Source organism: Drosophila persimilis, unplaced genomic scaffold, assembly GCF_003286085.1.
Source record: "Drosophila persimilis strain 14011-0111.01,24,50 unplaced genomic scaffold, DperRS2 tig00000124-arrow-pilon, whole genome shotgun sequence".
Taxonomy (NCBI): Eukaryota; Metazoa; Arthropoda; class Insecta; order Diptera; family Drosophilidae; genus Drosophila; species Drosophila persimilis.
The window spans coordinates 8710989-8733965 of NW_020825294.1; the positions used below are offsets into that span (position 1 = coordinate 8710989).

The following is a 22977-nucleotide window of genomic DNA, read 5'->3' on the forward strand; positions in this document are numbered from 1 at the left end:
CAGCAGAGACACGGCCACGGAGAAAGGAGAGATGGGAGATGGGAGATGAGAAAACACTGAAAATAATCAAAAATCCGGACCGAGTGAGTATGTCACTTTCGGGGGAGTCGCAAGACCATTCGGGGCATGACAAGACACAAAAAAAAACAACAACAACACACAATTTTGATTTCTTCACGTTGCATTTACATTATGGGTACGAGTATATGGCTTTTGGGTTCTCTGTTTCCTCGGGTTTCACTTACAGGGTAGGTCTGTCGTCCGGCCGACACGTCCGAGAGTCGCGGACACGATAAGCACTAAATGACATGGAGCAGGGCCAGACCGTGTCTGGGCCAGGCTCTCTCGTTCGCATTATGAGTTAGCAGTTTAACAACGAGATCATCTCCTTCTGGCTGTCTGGGCAGGCGATCTGGACTCTGGATTTAATCGCCGGCGACTCGCGGCAAAGCATCTCCTTAATTGTGCGGCATCCATATTTTCACTAATTAAACGCGGCCGCAGAAAGGGCCAGAAAGCCTTTGCTAAAAATGAAATTTCATCTCAGTTTGTTTAACAAATTCGCTGACATGAGCCGCCGACAGCAGAACAAAAAGATACTCGTGCAAACAGCAATCATGAAAATAATAATCATGAAAGGCAAGACTTAAGCAACGAACTTGCCGCACACTTGACCCCCATATGGGCGGGAACAATGGCTCTGGAATCGGATTTTAGCCGCTTTCCCGCCGAAAGAAATTAAGCCGAAATTTCAATTCGCACTTGGGCCACACACAGACCCACACAATAGCAATAGGCTTTCTCTGATTCTCCGCTTCTCCGCTTCTCTGCGTCTCTGCTCAAATGGCAAATCAATAGAAGTATAGTACGGATCAGCTATACTTTTCCTTTTCCACAGTACCTGTTCGGGCCTGAATGCCGCCGATCCGTTGCACGGGTAATTATTTGTTTGCCAAAACAAAGCCGAGCGAGAGATTGTGGAATTTTTGTCGCTCCCAGAAGTGCGTGTGAACTGGCTCCATCTCACCGTGACTCTCCCTCCCTGCAAGTGTCTGTCGCAGATTCATTTGGAAATTGTTCGGCCAACGCCCACACAACAAGTGCATGAGTTTCGGCCAACAGGTAGCTACCGGAATTCGGGGAACACCTTTCAATGACAGAGGCGATACCTCATACCTCTCACAGACTCAGAGGCTGTTTGCGGTGCTGTTGAGCTAACTGTTGAATGGATTCTGGTGTGGATTGCACGGAATGGAAGGGGGATGGGAATGGGAAAGGGGAGAACATTTCAATGAGAAATTACAGGTTGGTTTCCTGTACTTCACATAGAGAATAAATTCGAAATAAAAACTATAACATTTCCAAGAACTTTTCGTACATTTTTGGAGGCCTTGGATCTCCCCTTGAAGGACATTGAATTAGTTAGCTACAACCCCTAGTTCGACATATTCAATCCCTCGTTTTATTCCCAAGAAATCTTGAAGTGATTTCCATTTGATAAATACAATTTGTAATCTCCTAAGAAGAAGATTCCCCCTCGCATTTGGCGCCAGTCCACGAAGATTCCGCTCTCATCCTCGTTTGTACTCTTCCCAGTAAGCCATTCAAGATTCCACCGCAATCTCCATGCAGGGAGCAGAGAGTGGAGCTATCTCCACCATCTTTTCCATCAAAAAACTGAAAACAAAACCCAGGCCTCTGCTCCTGTACGCCCGTTTGCGTGCTCTCCTGTTCTCGTCACGTATCTCGGGTATCGGGACTGGCATCTGGGGCAATTAATTTAAACGAACGCTATAATATCTCATTTTTTCGGCCCAAGAAACCGAAAGAGAAAGAGGCAAAACGAGAATTCATAGAAGCAGAGCAGAGCCATAAACCAGCATTTGAAAAGTCATCAGAAAAGTTCAAAAAGTGCTGGAGAGCTGCCTCCTCCAGTAGCTTCTGCGAGTATCTCTGAACCGCCCTGAACGGGGGTATCCACTTGTTACTGCATTTACAAGTTACTGGGAAATATGATTGAGATCGCTCTGGGCTGCCCGAGTCGTAAAAAGCGAGTTTATTTTGAAATTTAGTTGTAAAAACGTAGCGGACACTAGTGGCCTGCCATATGGCCCCAAGTGTGGCAGGGCAAGTGCCACAGACGCGGCAAGGCCCGGCTCCAAGCTCCTAAAACCTGGCACATAAATCTCGCCGGCAAACAATTTAATTTCCAAAACTTGGCCACTAAAAAATTAGACTAAAAACCGTTGACAAGTGTCGTTTCAGCTTCGGTTGGCCAATGGCCAATGGCCAAGATTTCCACTGCAGCGGAAGTCGTCGGTGCCAAGAAGTGGCCAAGAAGTGTCGCCGTGTGTCGCAGCCCTGACTCTGACTCTGACTGGGAGCCCCACTCCAATCCCGTTCCCGTTCCCGATCCCGCCCCTGATTGTCAGCTTTTTTTTCTGGCGGTTCGTGCGTCGCCAATGCCGCGCCGCCGCTTCTGTGTCTTTTGTGGCTTTGGCGCGAGTTTGACTAATTAAAGCGCAGACTTTGGGCATTTTTAATTTGTACGCTTGTAAAATGAAATTTACTTTTTTCGAAGACTTCGTGCAGCGTGTTTCCTTTTGAACTTTGAAATGGTGCGTGTCGCTCTTTTGGGTGGCAGTGGGAGTGGGGTACTTTGAATATTTGAAGGGGAAGTGCTTGGTAGTTCTTGGTTTATATATCAATAGCTGGAAAAGTGGTATATGGTAAATCCCAAGGATTTAATTCCAGTCCTTCCTTAGGGCACTTCTCCATCCCCAGATGCAGCTTTGGGCCAAGAGCAGAGCTCAAGAAAGGGTATTTAATCGTTCGGCTCGTGTAGCACCTCCAAAGCGAACCTTGTAGCTTGTGTCTGTGGCAGGTCGTTTGGTGCTTTACGGCCGGGCAACTCGAACTGTTCTCGGTGCTCCGTACAATGTTGTAGCCCACTCTTCCGAGAACCCAACGAATGACCGACGACCAGTTGACCTCGATAGCTCCTCATCTGTGTGTTTGTGTCCGTGTCCATCTTCTGTAACCAATTGAGGAGCCACAAAATGTAATGTTGAACATTTCACTTTCAGCCAAAGCCAAAGCCAAAGCCGATGCCCCAACGACATCTTCATCTTTGTTTTTGTGGCTGCAACCAAAAATGGCTGCCATTGTAAATTTTCGGCGGGAGCCTGCGCCTGCGCCTCCGCCTGGGTATGGAAGGTGCAGGTTGCAGGTGCAGCTAAACACATGTTAACTAGAAATGGCAAAGGGGAGGGGGAGGAGGAGGGGAACAGAGCTCCATGTTGGCGCAAATGTCAAGCTATAAATACCGAATGGGAATTGGAATCGGAGAATTGGCCACAAATGCGTTGTACCCGCTACATATAACGCATATATGGACATGAGTGGTTGTTGCCAGAGCTTTTTGGTGGCTTGTTGTATCCACAATTGTACAAATTTCGCAATTGAAATAAAGTTGCACCAAAACGCACTGGGAACGGGCGGGCGGGGGGAGGCGCTCCACAATGGAACTTTTTGGCGGAAGTCTCCGTGGCCATTTGGAGGCATTCAAATGAGGCAGACCCGGGACCTTGGACTGGCAGCCTATTTGCGTCTGCGATGATGTAATTTGGCAATTGTTTTGCCCGGCAAATTAACACATTTTCCCCCTGGAACCGGAGCTGGAGCCTAGTCAATGAGTTAATAATGGCACTGGCTCGAAGGCACTGCCAGAAACCCACAGCCCAATCGGTGATACATTATCTAATGCAGCAGAAGTCACTTCTCGCAGTGTATATAGCCGCTGCTGTGGGTACGGGGGTACTTTCACCCACAATGCCAGACAATAGAAACAAAAGTCGTACCTTTTGGTATCATATTTTTGGTTTCTTTGTAAACAATGACCGTATGAGACCCCCGGCATACCGACTCACCTGCAACAGTTGTTGATGTAACAAGCAGGGCCCCAGCTCGGAGAGAAATCTTGCTGTGAAATGCTAATGAAACTGGTTTGATCTGTCCAGAATGGGAAAAGAATACGTCTCTTCGGGATAATGGAAGAGTGCCACACGCACGACATAAGTCATTTCGAAACCGTTCGGCGCATCAAATCGATTAGGTATTACATCCAGAGATCTACAGAATATGCATTTCCAGAACTCGAATTTGGTTTTGATTTATAGGCAACCTGCGAGGGCGTCTGGAGGATATTCAATCACTTACAGGAATGTCCGATATTGCATTTCGATACGCTTTCTTGAACTCGATCTCTCTGTCTCTTGGAAACTTGTTCCACTTCCATCGGAACCCTCGTGTATCAGTGCCTGGCCCCCAGGGTGCCATCAAAACACGTGTAACTCCATAAATAATGTCATTACATGGCAGAAGCCGAGAGGTAACCTAAACCCTATCGCCGCTACCGAAGGCACCACCCTCTCCAGGGCTAACCCCAAAATTAATATGCAATCGGAATAATTTATGCACAAAACGCTCAAATTTATTAACACCGCAGTAGCCGAACACGGCGGAATACACGATGGAGCAGAAATTAAAACAGACATTGCCGGAGCTCCATGGAGCTCCAATGGAGTCGTAGGGGCACCGATCATAACTCATGTGTCGGAGGGGGAAGAGATTTAGCCTCAACACGTGAGCATTGTATTATTTATAAATAATAATTATGGCAGCCACATGCGGTGGCTGGCGTCGCGACGGTGCAGGGGAAAGCGCAACATCCACTCGACGAAGTCGCAGCATCCGCGGTAGCTAGAAAGTGATTAGAGATGCACGAACGGTCCAAGGCAAGGCGCGAGGGGGAGGTGGCTTTCAAATTTGCTTCTCAGGACTGTCACCTTTCGCCCGAATCCGACTTTCCCCTATTGAGTTTTCGGGGATGTGCTTCTTATTTATGAAATATCCAATCAATTGGCATTCGTTTTCAACACACTGACGGCCCTGGGAAAGTCCTAATCACCACGGATCGTGTGTCTGCGCTATAGGTGGATGCACAAGATGAACGATGGTTCCGTTTCCAATTGGGAATATTCTAATTGGTATTGTTTACTGGACTAGTAGGAAAGAGTACTCGCTGGTTCAGGGATACTCCCTGTAAAGTCGGCTAAATGCACGTAACAGCCAGAAGGAAGCATTCCTCAGCCATTAAGTATATATGTATATGTAGCAAGGTAATAATTAGTGAGGCATTCAACTAGTATTTAAAATAGCATACAGCGCGCATTGGTATTTACCGCACCATCGATACACTCGGCGGGAAATACCAATAGTGAGATATCGGATAAGAAACATCGATAATAGAGTAAGGGCACTTTGTAAATGGCGATTGTGAGGGACAGACGCGCAGCTAATAAAAAAGAGTTATATCAAATCGCCGGGCTTGTGTTTTTATACATAGACAGTTCACCCACGCACCGATATTGGTCACTATAATTCCCGGGTTAGACGGCCTACATATATTCTTGATCAGCATCAAAAGAACTGTCCACACAGCTAAGTCTATCTGTTCTTCGACTCGAAGAGCCCTAAGATCAGGCAGATTGGCAGATCAGAGACTATAAGAGCCAGATCGGGTAGGTTTTTTGGGCAGACTTTCATAAAGAAAGATCGTATACACCCCAGGTTATTGAATCCTGTTCTGATCAGAATTGTTCAAGAAAAGGCATATTTTTTCCGTGTGGCATATTTTACGGGAAAAACGTACCCCGAAGCCTAGCCAAGCTTCCTTTTCTGCCATCTCTTCTTGGATTAGCTTGAATCTGTATTAATTAATACAATTACATATGTATATGTAAATACTATAGGTATAATCGTACTCCTCTGTGCAATTTTCAATTCAATTTCAATATATATTTTCCTCTAACGATTGACTATCTTGGTTTACTCCAGACAACTCAATTTCCTGTCAACTTGCCTCTCATTCGGCACTCTCTGACATGCTCGACATTCATCAAATTCGAAAGGCCAAAAATAAATTGCGTTAAATAGGCATAGCTAGGAGTTGCCGTTGCAGTGGCGGTGGCAGTTGCAATTACAACTTGGGGCAAGTTATTGGGCAAATTTGGCAATTGCAAGGTGCCATTCATCAGCCGAAAAACGGAAAATGAAAACATCAATTCGCGAGTATTTATGCGGCATGAAAAAGTGCGTGTCGTGTCTGGAAAATCAAATACAACCAAAAGCTGGCTGTGGCACTTGGCGAGCATTTGGCGTGACATTTCAATTAAAATGCTAATTTCGCAACGGACAGAGAGACAATATCTTGTTAAAGGCTGCCCCCAAATCCAGGCCCAGACCCGTACTCCTGGCCGCTCCTCGGGAGGGTTTAAAATTGGCTGCCGGCTGCCGGTTGCCGGCAACTATTTAGTGAGGTAAATTACTTTATTAGAGTCGGCCGTGGGCTGTCAAGGCGTGCCCCGGAGCTCCACGGAGAGTCGGAGCCTGGCCTGTGCAAGTGCATTAATCAAGTCCCCACACACACACTCACACACACATACACGGGGACACGCATAGCCCACTCTTCGAGGAGCGAGTACTCGCACTCGCACTCACACTCACACTCACACTCACGCCCTGGCACTCGTGACTTTTCTAAGCTAATTTATCATTTTTCAAGAAGAGAAACCCGAAATTAATGCACTTTCTCCCAGCGCCAAACCATTCGGTTCTGTAAATCAGTTTTCCTACGCTCAACGGAAGTTCGAATGCGGCCAGGATCGTCAGAGAGAGACTGCCTACAGGCAGTCGGATCAGGCAGCCCTTCACCTTCCACTTCCCAGGCACTTTCCCGCACTTTCCCGCACTTTAATTGTGACACGTAATGGGAAATGGGGAAATGCCTAAACAGTTGCACAAAGCTGAAAAACACTCATGCGAGTGTCTATACTCGAACACATTGAAAGCTGACAATTAATCTCAGCCGATCCACAGCTCGATGCGGAGTCTCCACCGCACTTTCAATTGGCTGATGGCTGATGGCTGAACAGAGGCTGGGTTCGGGCTTCGCGGTTCGGATTGGATTGGAGAAAACTATTTTCAATCTCCAGTTGCTCATTCATGTGGGTGTGGGTGTGGGTGGCAGAACATGCGAGGCAATTAAGGTCGTCGCTGGGTTCGCTCTTTCTCCGCCTGGGATGCATGTGTGAGTGCCATGCATTATGCATGGATCCCAGGGATAGGGGATTGGCTTTTCCTTAGGCACCTTTCATAGCCTCAGTGCAGGTATTTTGGATCCACTTTCAGACATTATTAGGTATTAGGAATATCGTATGTAAATTCTTATACCCATCATTATCCGTATGATATATCTCTGCTATTGGGAACTGATGGCAGGTGGCATCATCAAGTGTCCCAGCAGCCCACCTGCCGCCCAACCAACCGAGGGGCGCTGCCGCATTACGCGTATGTGCAGAAAAGATAGATGTTAGACTTATAATCGAGTAAATCTAGCTAAAAGAACTACAATGCCACCAGCCAATGCCACCCAATCGCCTCGTAATCCATTTGTGGGAAACCTGCTACCATCAATGGCCTCATCAGAAATCCTCATTACATTCCAGCGTGCCAGCTTGGGGGAGAACTATAGTAAGTTACTCTGATATATGTATTTAGTATCTGTGTTTCCGATCGCCCGAATGTTTGAGTGCTTGCACCCCCCCATTGCCCCCTTCACCCCTTGGGGGTTATGGCTATGCGTGATCCCAATCTGGGCGATTCATCAGACAATGTTGGGGGAAAACAAACCTGTTACCGGTAACGGCCTCATCAGAAATCCTCATTAGAATCCAATGCCAACTCGGGGGACACAGCAGAGGCGCATATAAAAATTAATCAGGCAAGCGGCGGGGGCAGGCGGGCAGAAAGACCCCACCACGGAGCGACAAATTAACCAAACGAGCCCGAAAACGGAGGCAGAACAAGCAATAAAATCAAACCCAGACACAGCTCCAAAGCTGCCACAACAATGCCAAAAGTTGCAAATGCAAGCAGCGGGACAGCCAGACGGCCAGACGGCAAGACGGGACAGACGGAGACGAAACAAATCTCCCCAGCGACAAAGCAAATGAGACCCACTGCGCTCCGAAGCCGAGGCCCAAGGAGTAGGAGGCCAATGGGACAGTTAACCAAACCGGCCACGCCGCTGCTCAAGTTAACCACCGGCCACCGCTGGAGCTGGGACTGGAGTCGGAGTCGGAGCTGAAGTTGGAGTCGCAGGCGAAGTTGAAGTTGAAGCGAGTGCTGTGCTGTGCTGTGCTGCGCTCTTGCAACATGTCAAAATAAATCAATTGATTGATCTTGTTTTATTTATGTCCAATTCAATTTCGATCAATGAGCAGCGCACACGAATGCAGCATGTTAAGCGGGGCGAACGAGATGCGAGATGCCCTCATCCGGAGGGAAGAAGACGTGGACGTGGACGTGGCCCCAACTGGCGCTTAGAGCCAAGGCCCCGGGACGCGTGCGTGTAATTATGTGGCAAAAAAAATAAGTAATTCGATGTGGTTCGGCCTTCGTAAGATACTGCGAATATCGATAAGGAAGATATCGAGAAGATGTTCCAAGTTGGGACAGATAGAATCAGATATTCAGAGAGAGGCAGCCCAATATTCGATTCATATTTATTCTATTTTTTAAACGAATCTTTCTAAGGACCCTTAACTCATTACCAAATCAGATCAAAGATCAAAATTTAACCATCATTACATATTTTCTAAGGCCTAATTTATTCTTAATTTAGCATAAAATGCAGTTGGAATACCAATTGGGGGATTCCTTGCTCGAATCTAGGAAGCCAGCTCGTGTGTCCAGTGCGCTTTGACCTCATTCGAAGTAGAAAATACTGTGTAATCCACAGTTACAGCTGGCCACTCGTATAACCATGCAAATTTCACCTGCGTCGCGGTCTTGGAAGATTTTCGGCCATCCGAGGCTATCTGCATATTTTGTCATATCCTACTGCACAAAAGCTATTAAATATGTGCATGACATGGCTATGGAAATGCAAACAATAGATGGATGGATGTGTGCAAGAGTTGTGCAGAGAGCTATGGACCTGGGCACTACCCATCAGACCATCAAGTGATCAAAGATCATATGATGGATACATTTGTGAGAACAGGAATACATTCTTACCATGCCGGGACTTAATTGTGATTAAAATCGATAGCTACTAGAATTCGAATCTCCAAATGGGCCGCCTCTTGAGGCAGGGTAGGGCCGGGTCGGGTAGGGTAGGCTTTTGGTCTCTAGAGCCTAGACCATTGAGTGCAGTCTTTGATGGTCGGGCTTAGTTCCATTCAGCATTCATAACAGCAGAAAACCAGACAGAAACAGAAACAGAAACAAAAAACAAAAACGGCAAAAGTGCAATTGAATTTTTTTGCATTTCATTCGAAAAAGATCAATAAAAATCAAATAATACCAGAAAACTTGGTCCGACCGTGGGGGGATCAATCACATTTATGCTAATTAAACTTACATAATATGGTGGGGGGTGGCAGGCACAATACCGGTGCCGCGGGAGTATGCCTTGACAAATTCAAATCGAATTTTGTTTTGACAAATTTCGTGTCTGCAGAAAATCGGAAAATGCTTAGATAAGACCCCGTCAGATGCAAGATATACCCGCACCAGATATATACGTATGTGTGTGTACTTGGGTGCAGATATAGACAACAGAATGAAATGTGGAAATTTTCTTATGCAGCTCAAATGTTGGGGCGGTGCGGGGGTCCGCTGCCGCTGCCGCTGACGTTGCCGATGCCGCTGCCGATTCCGATCCGACTCCATTGTAGCACAATGAACGGCTGTTTCGTGGTTCTTGCACTTTCACTATATTAAAATGCATACCACCTACATTTGTGTTGCTCGCTTTTCTCGCCAAAGCGAGGAGCAGTTCAGTGCCCACCCCACCGGTCGGCCAGATGTCCGATCTGTCCGATTTGTCCGATCTGTTGGATCTGTCGGGGCAGGAATCCGTTAATGCCGTGCATACTGCATAAAGCAGAAGGGAAATTGTTACGGGAAGACGATCAGCTCGGCGCTGCCCGCCACCGATGCCACCGTTGCCACCGATGCCGCCGTTGCCACCGATGCGGATGCTTGAGCCATTGTTCTACTGCTGAATTGCAAATCGAGCCCATAGTTCTCGTTCCCTCGCCCTCGCCCTCTGCCTCTGCCTCTGCCTGTGCCGCTCCCTCTGCCTTGGAAGCTGCAATTTGCCGTTTGTTGGGGCAGGCAGCAACAGCAACAGAAACAGCAACAGGCACAGCAACTGTTCTTATTGTGATATTTCTCTGGTTTCCAGTTCAATCAACTCGAATGGTCAACGACTCTCCGGCTGGACACACGTGGGTGTGGAGCGTGGAGACACTCGTTGGCGTGGCCTTGTCGCTCCTCTCCTCCAGGTTGAATGTACCGTTGTGTCTTTGAACTCGCTCGTCTTCTGCCAGGCCATCTTCTGCCTCTCCAGGGCTATGGCATAATGCCCATCGTCGTCCCCAGACACTCAGACGACGCCGATGAATGAGGCAACGAACCGCTGCTCTGGGCTCTGGGCTCTGGGCTCTGGCTCTCCCAACGAACGCCAGAACGCCAGAACGCAAGAACAAAAAAAAGAAGGAATAAAATAATAAATAAATACCAGTCGAACCCGAAATATACCTGACGCGATCTTCGCATGCAAATCTCTAAAGTTCTCTCGACTCGACTCGACTCTACTCGACTCGACTCCACTCGAGAGCAATTAACATTACAAATTTGTCCAGCATTGGGCAAAAGGAAGAGCTTCTTCTGGCCTGGCTCCCGCAATTAGCATCGCATCGCATCGGCCAGCTCTTTGGGGGGCTGATGCTGATATATGCATAAAGACGGAGACGTGACTTGAATGGGAGCGATCTGATGACAAAATCCTTGATCACAACGTTCATTGATCTCCCTGCTCCGATCATGCAGTTCTCGCGGTTTCCGAGATGCTGTTGCCAGGTCGGAAGAGAAGAGAGTACTACCACCAAAATGGATACTGGATGCAATGGAATAATGAATTTATGCATAACTTTTACTAATTCTACGGCATCCCTAGATCTGCACACACTTGCAGCTTAGGAAGTTTTTCTTACTTCTGAACTTTGGCTCTTGATAGCATCTTTCCCACCACAGTTGATCGGATGTGGCCAAGTGCCGGCTGATAAATAAATTCTGGCCTTAACTTGCCATATATTTTCATTATGTGCGACACAGAAAGTCGTGTTTTATTTCAACACAAGTGGATTTTAATAATAAAATGTGTCTAATTTGGTACCCACTCGAGCGAGCAGAAAGGAAAACCTGATTGCAGCACCTTTTTACTTTTATTCGCCTGCCCACCACTGCAGCACCGCACCACTGGCATCTGGGATGTGGATGTGGCTGTGGATGTGGCTGTGGTTCGAGTGGACTTTCCATGGAGCAGCCTTCTTCTCGGTGTCGGGATTGTACGTGGTACGTGCGAGGCGTCAATGCTTCATTTCCACTGTCATCTTAAGTTGATTGCAAGTTACGATCGTGTTGACACCCTACCCTACCTGTCTCTCCCTCTCTCTCCGACTCTCTTGGGCATTCTGCATTTTGCATTGGTAACGGTAATTGCCGTTGCGCATGCGTGTGCGCCGGGGTTGTGCCTCAGTTCGGGTCGGGGTTAATTCCCTGCTCCAGCCATGTGCGGGCGGCTTATTAATCAGAGCTCTCGGACGTTGCACAACTTCGCGAGCATGATTCATGCTTAATTGGCTAACAGACACAGCTCCAGCGATAGACCAGGCCACAGGCCACATCCAGCTGTACGCCGTGCAAATCTCACCCAAGTTGTCAATTTCACAGACATCACATTTCAATCAAACTTCGCCGTGCCATAAATAAACCGCCAAGTGGACAGATCCCAAAACCTGGTTCCACTCCAATCTTTTAAGTCTTTCGCTTAAATTACACATTGTATTTGTATTTGTATTTGTATTTGTGTCTGTGGATCGTGGCTTGTGGATTGGGGCTTGTGGTAGTTGCTGCGCACGCCCAACGTTCACATTTTTCCACATGAAATTATGAAGTTACCATGGCAATTAATACGCATGAGCCGGGCTCCAGCCGCACTTAACCAAACGGCGGCGGCGGGTGCTGTCGTCCGTCTCCGACTTGGTCTCCGACTCGGTCTCCGTCTCGCATGTCAATTTGATGGCAATTAAGTTTGCTCTAGCTCTGGCTTTGTTTTAATAATAAATTTAATGAGCTGCCAAAAATGGTTGCAAATTTACGTGGCAATTAGCGGGCTAAACGACGACAGCATTGATGGCGACACTTGGCCAAGAGATCGTGTGCTCCGCTGTGCCTGCCCAGGCGGACACCGGACAGTGTATTATTTTGCTAATGAGCGTTCCGATTTTTCCCCGAGGCTTGTCCGAGGCTGGTGGCTGGTGGCTGGAGGCTGGAGGCTGGTGCAGTGTGGCCGCGACACGTCGAGGGTGTGCCGGCCAGATTTTGGAGCGACGGAGTAAGGTTTGGTACTACCCATGCGAGTTTTAGGTAAAATGCGAGATCTATATTTATTTAAGCCTGCATTTTGGCGGGCAAATATCGCAGATACATTACATATATTTCAGTTCGATTCAAAGACTATTAAAACATTAAAAACAAAGTGTTTGGGACAGTTCGATGCTGGGGCCTTCCACTGAAGTGCTGCATGCCACGTCGTTCGGCATCTGCCTGCCTGCTGGTTGATAGTCTGGTGTGCTACCCTGCTACCCTGTGTTTCAGAAGTCTGTAGATGGCTTGTGTGGGGTTGGCGGAGTGTAAGTGTAAGTGTCGGCTTTGGGAAGCTATTTGGCTGGCTGCTCTACATTTGTGGATGGTAGCCGTACATTGCGCACAGCTCTTCCTTGGTGATCGTCCGCTCCATCAGATCGGGGTCCAGGTTAAAGTAGCGCGGCAGGATCTTCCAGTGGAACTGGTTGAAGTAGTTGTACTCGCCGGACTCCTGGAAGCCGACGTAGGCGTAGTTGGGATTGTCGGCCTGTCGCCGGATCCAGAGGCACTCCTTTATGTGGAAGCGCCAGTTGCGGTCGGCCAGCTCGGCGGCGGCCAGCATCTGCATCATGTCGCCGGGGCAGTTGTAGAAGAAGTAAAACAGCAGCTCGGCCTCCATCTGGTGCATTTTGGGCTGCGGCATGCCCAGTCGGTTGGCCATCCCCTGGTCGATGGACACATTGTTGTTGTAGTCAAGGGGGCCCCAGCGAAGGCCCTGGAATGGTCCGGCAAAGGATGGAAGAAGGTTTCGGGAGCTGGCGGCCATCTGCGTGCTGATAAGATTGTTTTCCGCATGGACTATCTGCATAAGATCGGGAGTCTCCTGGTCTACTCCCAGCCTGTGCGCCAGTCCTAGCAGGCCGAATTCTCCTTCATCAACGGGTCCAGGATTAGGATTAGGATTAGGATTTTGCCTGGTAGGCTCGCATCCAAAGAGTACGCAGCTCACGGGCATTCCCGTGAAATGTGTCATGACGGAGGCACCGATGCTGGCTCCGTCGGATCCAGGGCGGTGCGTGTTTGAACGTGGGACGTTTGGGGGACTGGGAACTGGAACGGGCTTCCTAGAGGAGGCCCTCATTGAGCGCTGTCGCACACCCTCTTGGATGAACTGCTTTGAGAATATGAGGCTGACTTCGCAGAGCAGTTCCGCGGCTGTGTGTTCCTGACGACAGCAGGCGGCCTCGGGGATGTACTCGGCATTCTGGCCGTTGACATCGAACGAGGAAATGGAGGTGGAGTCGTTCTCCGTGAAGCCAGACTGGGTTGACGGCTCGTCGTAGTCGTACACATTCTCATCATCGGGATAGCTGTACAAGGACGATTCCTCTGGTGCAGAGAGGCTGTACTGGGAAATCGGCTCATCGGCCACCAAATCGTCCTCGGTGGTGGCTGGGGGGGACGAAGAAATGACCTCGTCGTCGTCGTCGTCGTCGTCATCGTCGTCGTCGTCACTGATCATGCTCGTCCAGTCGTCGGGCACCGAGGCCACCGAAGGGGACCTGGTCCCGCCCGGTAGGGCCGGGAAATCCTCTCGGAATATGCTGAACTCGAGTGGCGCCACTGGGGGTGGTGGCACCGCTTTTGCAGGCTTCTCCTTGGCCATGTTCTTCACCACATCCACGTAGAGGATAGGACCCTTCGGAATCATTTGGGGGGGCACCGACAGCAGGCTCGTCGTCTTCCTTCCCACATTGGCGGCGGCCGCTGCTGCAGCTATGGCCTTGGCATTGTGACGCTTCATCCTTGGCGGTGCGTTGCGTTGCGTTGCGGTGTGTTGCGGTGCTTTGCGGAGCGGTGAACAGAATTATTTCCGATTTCCAAATAACTGAGAAATTTCGATTCCGAACAACAAAAATCAGATGTTTTGTCGGAAAGAAGAAGCAAAAGTCCCAACTGACAGCACTAGCAAGAGCCACTTTCCAACACTGACACGAAAAAAGTAGCTTGTTTTCTGATTTGCCATCCCTAGGCAGTGGCAAATGCAAAATTGCTGAAATTGCTTTGGAATTGTTGATAATAAATGAAAATGTGTGCTGTTGCTGTTGCTTTTGGAGTTGGAGACCTGTCTGTCGCTGTGTGGGTGCTGAGGAAATTGCCATAAACCAATTTAAAAGCCAGGGCCATAAATTTGCCAGACGCAATCCCAATAGCATACCCCAACCGAATCCACCTGCAGCTGGAGTGCAGTGCCATCTGCAAGTGTAAAAACAGGTCAGCGAGTCAGCGAGTCGGGGAGTATAAGCCATTAACTTAAAATGACACCAGAGTAACATAAATCTCCTCTTTTGCTAGTTGCCTGCTGCACTTAGAGGCAAATGTCTGGAAATTGACAAAAGAAACGCCGCAGCGCAGTGGCCAGAGGTGGCCAGAGGTGTCGTGGCGTCGTGGAGTGGCATCAGAGAGCTGGAGCTGGGCTGGGCTCTTCTGCGGAGGTGTCGGGAGGGCGTTGGCTTTGTGCGCTAATAGCCCAAGAGCCTGGACCAGGGCCAGCCCACCACGTCCCGAGGTTGAGTCATTTGCCTGCGCTGGCGAAATTTATGCGAGCGTCAAATTAACGAACTTGTCCGGGATGGGAGCCTGCCCCGAGCCGAGCACCGCTCTATGACAGTCACAACACTCGGAAAATCAGGTGCATGCCCCCTACCTCTGGGGAAGCAAATTAAGCACAAACAATATGAAAATACAATAATGTAAAATCCCAGCCGCTGGCCAAGAAAAATGATACACATAAAGAAGCAGAGTCCAAGTCCGCGACTGTGCGGCTAACGAACGGACAACGGCCAAACGGGAATCCAAGTCATCACGAACTGAAGGCAGAAGCTGCTGCAGCTTCGGCATCGGCATCGACTTCGGCCACATAGCCCACAATAAATCATACTCATGTTGCCACAGACGGAGACGGAGACAGAGACAGAGCCAACTGCAGTCCCTGGGACCCGCGATCGGGCAATTGCTGAGCCGTTAAATTTCCATTGCCATTGCCAGTCCAAGGTCTAGGCCAAGAAGCATGAGACCAATAGGTGTTAACCAGAGCTGCTTACGCGGGGATCTTTAATTGGATGTCAGATATTTCTGTATTATGGAACACATCTTCGGAGGACATCGTTGGAGGCTCCCGCGTGCACTGGCCGTGTCACGAGGCCATCTCCAGCGCCCAACTTCCGTCCCCACTCTTTGGGTGTTTGCAGAGGAATCGCATCGGGACCTGTTCGTCTCCGTCAAGGCGTACATTATGGAAATTAGTATCGGCTTAAGTGACGCCCCGTCCGCCAGAGGACTCGGGTCGACTGCGCTCCATTGGGTGCGTGTTGCCATCTCTCCTAATGACCGTCGGGAGCGGCACTTGTCCCACCGTCTAAGACGGCACTGGCAGTCCCACAGTCGGATGAGTTTACGATCTCATTGGAACTGGTGGCTGCTGGCTGCTTGCTGGTGTTGCCAAGCGGGCCATTAGCCGAAGCGTTCGGCGTAATGGCCACATGTTTATGGGGTTCTTTGTAGCTTTAAAAATTATGCACAATAAGGCGTAGATCACTCTTGGGATTTTGCCAGCTTTGTGGGCGTTCGCCGAGTCAAGGTTACATCGGTATGCGTTTTTTTTCCTCTTTTCTTTTACGAGCCTCCACTTACAAAGCCAAGTTTGTAAGCCCTCCAAGTAAATTACTTATACAAAGGCGTACAGTGGACATCTCTCAAGTTGAATGGACACAAAGAAAGTTCTTTGGTGGAGTGGCAGAATGCAGATCCATGCAGATTAGGCACTGCTCCAGGTATGTCCTGCAATGGCCTCAAATGCGTTCCACGGGCATCTTCCTGGTGGCCAAAATCGGGCCTTGGAGAGCATCTGCAAGTCTCAGATAAGCATAGTATTAGTTGTTGGTCTTATTTATTGACTAATTAGCCAGAATATAAGAGTATCTGTCTGTTTTCTAAGAGCTATGAGATAGCACATACCATATATACCTGATCGATCGGGATTTCTCCCCCACATTACAACAATTGGCATTTGCAATCAGAGCAGCAGCGGCAGCCCCAGAGAGTCACGCACTGCCGGCAAGTGAATGGCAGCCGCGACAGGTAGCCCCCCTTTGGGCCAACTGTGAGCCAACGTAGGTGGCACTCTGGACACATTTGAAACCTGTGGCCGGTGGCACATGGCACATGGCACACGGCGCTGCGGCAGGGGAGGGAGAGAGCTGCAGCCACTAACTGGCCAAGTGTCAAACTTGCCAAATTGAAAACGAAGTTACGATGCAATCGCCGATTGGTTTATGCTGCCGTTTTGACCGCACTGCAATTATATTTATTTTGTATTTCTTTACTTTTATTTTGCCGTTGCTTACTTTTGTATTTTGTATTTTTGTTGTTGTTTGTGGAGCGCCTTTTGGTGGCTTAAATTTAATGAAATATTACGCGCACGTGTCAACGGAGCGATAAAATTTATTTACGCAGCATTGCGGGTCAAGTGAAAGCACATTTTTCTGTGCACAGACCTTCAAATTGAATTTACTCTGGGATTGCGATCGGTACTCCTCCCGTACGGACCTCGAATCGAAACCGAAATCGAAACTTAAACCTGACTTTCGGGGGCCAGCATAAAAATGGGCGTAGGGCAGCCGCATTGACATGCGGCCATATTTTAAATGTCAACAGGAACGAAACGGACCGGAGATCCCATCGAAGCCCAACGTCCCGCCATTCCGCCATCCCGCCAGGCCACAAGCCAAGGATGGAGCCCCGGACAAATCCGCCTTGTCCAAGCCCATCAGAAATTCAATAAAATACCATTAAATTACAAAATGAAGACAATTCATTTTTCTTGTTTTCATTCGCTGCGTTTTGTATTGTTTTCTGTGTCCGATGCGATTGCATTTTGTTTCTTACAGCAGGAGCATTTAATGTCGCTTTGCGGGCATAAGCCATAAAATATCAAAAATTATTATTGATTATAAATGTTGAAAGCGACATTTATCGTAATATTTTATGGAATCGGTGAACGCGTAGACCCCGAGAGGGGCCCAACTTGATGCCTTGATGTACTAGCCAGGCTCGAAACGTAGACAAGGTCAACGGTTATGGAGAGGCCTGTAAGAGTGAGATATTTAGAACAATATCCAAATCCAAGACTCTGTTAAATTCTGCAACAGCCCTTCATGATTATAGTTTTCTCATCCTCAGTTTACAGCGCATTCCAAGACCCATACCCATACCCTTCGAGCGGGTCATAACTTCTGCCATAATCGAGTCTCGGGCAGAGGCACAGGATGCGAAAGGAACGGAGATCGAGATGGAGAGTAATGGCCAAGGGTTGGCCCAGGGCAACGCCCATAATATACTACCGAATCGAATACGACACAATTTTTTCCCAATTCGCCTTCAACTTTGCACTGCCAAAAATACGAACGTGCACGAGGTACGGGAAATAAAACCAAAATAAATCCAACCGCAGACCAGAGCGCACTTTCAATTAATCAACGAAATTAATTAAGGCCTGCGATGGCGATGGCGATGGCGACGGCGACGCCGATGGAGCACTGGTTCAGTGACCAGCCAGCGGACACCACTCTCCTCAGTCATTGCAACATAATTTTCATTTGGGCCCAGCATGCGTTTTCATCGTGGCGGTTATCATCTGGACACTTGGACACTGAATATCCCAGTGCATATTGAGACTGGGACTGCGGTGCAGTCAATTAGCACGCATGTAACTCGCCGGGCTATGCCGGACTATGCCATGCCTATACTGGGGCGATAATGAAACGGCAGTCAGTGGTCGAATCTGGTGACAATTGCACACGATTTATGCCGGGCCACGTGGAGGAGATTGCGCAACAGTTTTGGCCCATAAATCTGCGTTTAATCGCACCACAAAATGCTACACGCTGCGATTAGGCCTGGCCGGCGCTGTTGCTGTTTAATGGGTAACCAGGACATGCTCTAGTCCTGATCCACTTGCTGGTAGTAGCTCAACACAATCAGTACGTCAAAGAAGGTGGCTGTGGGCGAGAGGAGATAGAGTGACAGTGACAGTGACAGTGACAGTGAGAAGCATCAATGACTTACTTCCAATGGAGAAAAAGGATCTGGCCATCGTAAGGGGGTGGGACATCTCTACGGATGCCAGGATCAGGTGGCAAATCATTTCCACAATCAGAGCAATAAGCTTCGCCACGATGTGCAGAGGCAGAATGCTGCTATTATCCTATAAAAATCATTTAGTAACGATACCACTCAGTGGGCCTCTCTTACCCGGTAAATACCGCAGAGAAGCAACACACATGAGGACAAATTGATGAAGTCCGCACAGATACCGAGTGTCAGGATGTCGTTGCAGATGTGTGCATTGAAATGTGCTACCCATAACAGATTGAATAGGGGTTGTACCAGCATCGTATATCCCATGGCCAGGCACATGCCTCGCAGGGGCACGCAAGAGCATAAGTTCTCTAAAAATGTCATCTTGAATGGAGTTGTATTTTTGATTGTTAAATATTTGACATCTATTCAAACGGCAATGCCTGTGAGGGCAGAGAGAATTATCAAGCGTATCGAAGTTCGTGTTGGATTTTCATCAATCTGTTTTCTCTCTAAAGACAACCTGGCATCGGCCTCTGAGAGATACAACATTTTTCAATATATATTTACTATAAGCCTTTGCCTTTGTTCCAGTTGAACAATTTGTAGCTCCGATGTGTTCCAAGGGACAGAAATTTGGTTCAAATCAACGGCTCATACCGCTGACAGCGGAACTGATCCAAGATATGCTGGATCACGAGGACATGGAATATCAAACACCACCAGGCGGGAGACACGGCTCAATCGGGGAAAACCTAGGCATTCCTGCAGGAGGGATAGAGACGGTGGTTAATTTAGATCAGCTATCGTTTGTGAAGTTCCGGACAGTTTCCGGTGGAGAGTCTTTGGACCCAGTGATGGCTGGCGATTATCCGTAGCCGTCTTCCAGTCCTGTCTAGAGTGGGAAAGCCACTCTGCAGGACCAGAACAACAATACAAATCCAACCAAGGTCAATAGCTACATACATATATACACATGTGCGCCACGATTCCCTGGAGGGTTTCCATAGAGCAGAATGCGGACTCAGTTCTCTCTTCGATAATGGGCGTGCGTCAGTGAAAGTTGAAAATGTCTTGGCATTTGATGTACAAACTTGTGGGTTAAATAAAAACCAAAACCCCTGCATGAGGAACTGCTTGTCATGTCTGGCTTCTAGCTTGAAAATATTGTCGGGGGGCTGGCTGCTAAAACAAAAGCCGTGTTTCCATCATCGGACTTTTCCCGAAGCTATTAATCGAGGCCGGCTTGTCTGGGCCGTTGTCATGTGTGAGCTTTCTTTTTTGGCATCTTTTGGTAAGATAAGGGCCAACTGGTTTCGGGGAAGGCGATTGCAGCTCACTGGACATCCATCCATCCATCTGTCTAGTCTCGGTTCTCTGTGGCTTGTTCTACAATACCATGACAGCCTTTAAGCATGCAATATGTGCCTGACTCTGGGCATACTACCGACTGCTTCCATTATATCACTCAGAAAATAAATCTCTCATTAGAATATATACCCAATTGTCTGTCGGAAGAGTCCAATAGGCCGCATTTTACCAGGAGAGAGAGCTCCATCTTCTGTGAGTACCCTGCATCATATTTATTCTCTACATTTTGAAACAGCCGACATATCGAATCTTAAACGAATCGTATGGCGGAAAATTTTGTTTGTTTCGAAAGAAAGAAGCTTTTCGTTGAAGTTTCTGCCATCGAAATGGGACAGTTGGGATGGTTTTTCCATATGTTTGGGTAGACCTTAAGGTATTAGTGGTATTCCCAAGACTACTCCAATCCCCAGGTACAATCATGACAACTTTTACCGACGAGTATTTGACGAAAATTTCACTGACATTGCATGTCGATCGGAGAGACCCTGCTCCTGCTTCCCCTTCTCCCCCACTGCACTTGCCAATTTGGGCTCAAAGGAAAATGATTTTTATTGCGGCTAGGCCCCGGCATGGAAAGCCCCTCATCCGACTCGGTCTGGACCCGCCAGGCAGTCACTTCGTCATGTCGTGGCCCGCCAGTAACCGCTGGCAGTATGCATTTTGGCCAAATATTAGCACACAATTTCGATTTTGCATGCCATCGCGGAATCGCTGGATTGCTGCTGGGGGGAAGTGCTCGCTTTTTACGAGTGCAAGTGGCGACTTTTCCACGACACTCGGTCCGCCCCGGTCTCCCCCGCCAGTGGACCTGCCAGCTGCACGCTTTCACCTGTTGGCCTGAGTTATGTAAAAACCTACTGTCAAATTAATGGTGATTTATATATGGGGTTTAATGGGCACTTCGCATGGGATGCGGGCTGGTCATCGCAGGGGAATGGAATGGATCATGGTCTATGGTCCATGGCAGATCCGCAGAGTGTTGGGAGAATGTATGGGCTGGATATTTCAACTAGATTAGCCTTAAAATACTTCAAGTTTATTACGATTGGGAGCGGGTGAGGGAATTCTTTAGATATCGAGAAAGCCAGGCGTTAAAAGATGATTTAGGGTTCATAGACGTTGGAGTTGGAGTGAGTGATCTCCGTCTGATCGGTTCACATGTACTGGCCGATCTTGGACATGATTATGCAAGGTCGAAACAGAATCCAACAAGTTGTCCAGCCCCATCGGACGACCGTTTAGTGGGACATCTGCGGAATGTTAAGCCCATGCACTTAAAGATAATCCAAGTCAAACAAAATGCCTACAAGTGGTTGGAGACTGGAGCTTTGGAGGCGAAACTTGTCAAAGACAATTACCTGGACGTCCAGGAGTGACGGCGGATGATGGGTCGCAGAGACGTCGAAGGCGTCGCGACAAAATGCCACCGCGCAGCGCAATCCACAGTCGCGTCTCCCAAGTGGTGACAATAAAAGTGCAGAGCAATTTGCGAATGCGTCTCTAATTGAGCCTACTGGCTCCGACCTGCAGTGGGGGCGGGGGGGAACGGGACGTGGCATACACCGCGAGAAATGGGAAGTTGCACGCTAATTTGTGCGGGTATTAGCCGCGGCTTTGGGGGCTTGGAGGCCTGGAGGCCTGGAGAAAGGTGTTTGTGTCAAGGCTGTGATTTAGTCAAAGTTCCTCGGCCCTGCCCCGCCCTGCCCTCCCGCCTGACAATCCGCTCTGCTGCGAAATTATTTCTTTAATTTTGTGCACACATGACACATGTGGCAGCGGCAGGAAGGAGAGCTCTCCAGTGCGATTGGAATTTCATTTCATTTAGAAAGTTGCACTTGGTGGAAGTCGATTTGCATTCGCCAGCTCTGAACGACATTCGGCTGGGCTGGGTTGGGGGGAGGGGAAGGGGGCTGGCTCTGGGTCTGTGCACAGCCACGTTTATCTGTGGAGCTCCAGATGGAGCCCAGACGGGCGACATTCTTCGAGAAGAGCTCGACATTGGATCGGGGCTGCCTTCACTTTTCTTGGGCCAAACAAAAAGCCGTTTAGGCACAACTAGGTCATTTAATAAAAATCAAATCGTAATCATAATGGAAGAGACACGGGCTGGGGGCACCTCACGATTTCATATTCTAATTCTGTCAATCATCTCCAGCCAAGCTCCAACTGCAACCGTTTGGGTTGCCCTCCCCCTCCCTGGTGCTCTCTGGTGCTCCATTTGATCTTGATTTCTACTTTGATTTTGATTTTGATCTTTAACTTGTCTTGACGCACATTTGATTTTTGCCACGGCACACCCTCTGCCGCCCTTGCCTTTCTTTCCAGTGAAATGCTTTCTACTCCGCCTCGACTGTCTTTGTCTGGGAAGAAACGTTTGGCTTTAATGGCTTTTGATTGATTATCGCGTGCCATGGCTGCTCGGTGATCTGTGGGTGCTCTTCAGGGCTGAAGCTCTGAGCTCCAGGTGGTGTCGCTGGGCCCACGATCGGGCCCCCCCTCTCTCTGGCTGGGGCTGGCTTTCGTTCGAAGTCTGCTTAATTAGCTCGATACTCGTACACATGTGTGTCTGCTCCGCCCGCCTTGTTGACTCTGTGCACGTGCTGTGCTCCGAGGTGCTCCGAGGTGCTCTGATGGGCTGCCAGTTCCTGGTACAAGCACCCGAGGAGGTATGAGTGGGCATATCAAATCGATTGTGAAGTTCAGAGTTGAAATTTGTTGTACAAGATGGAGCAGAGGGTAGCCTACGTGACTGCTCGCCAGATGACGATTAGATTGGAGGAAGTTGTTGTTGCTGTTGTTGTTGCTGTTGCTGTGCATCATGTTCATAAAAGTTACCAATTCCATTTCCCCAGTGGATCTCCAGTAGATTTCGTATCTGCCAAGGAGCTGCTGCTCCTGCTTGTTGCAGTCGGAGTCCATGTCTAACCTGAATTAATTTTCCATTAGGATCATAGATAATCTCCCTCC

The 22977-nt window shown here is 48.6% G+C and overlaps 2 protein-coding genes across 2 annotated transcripts; both read right to left on the reverse strand.

The window, feature by feature from the left end:
- Positions 1-12596: 12596 nt before the first annotated feature.
- On the reverse strand, positions 12597-14410 carry LOC6596415. Its single transcript, XM_002021564.2, has one exon. The coding sequence runs from the start codon at positions 14303-14305 to the stop codon at positions 12872-12874; it is 1434 nt and encodes a 477-aa protein (XP_002021600.1). The 5' UTR covers positions 14306-14410; the 3' UTR covers positions 12597-12871.
- A 3723-nt stretch (positions 14411-18133) lies between these two features.
- On the reverse strand, positions 18134-19021 carry LOC6596605. The gene is made up of 3 exons (XM_002021565.2): positions 18814-19021; positions 18628-18766; positions 18134-18560 (listed from the first exon to the last, which is right to left on the reverse strand). Exons 1-3 carry the CDS (start codon positions 18976-18978, stop codon positions 18502-18504), a joined length of 363 nt encoding a protein of 120 aa, XP_002021601.2. The 5' UTR covers positions 18979-19021; the 3' UTR covers positions 18134-18501.
- Positions 19022-22977: the final 3956 nt, after the last annotated feature.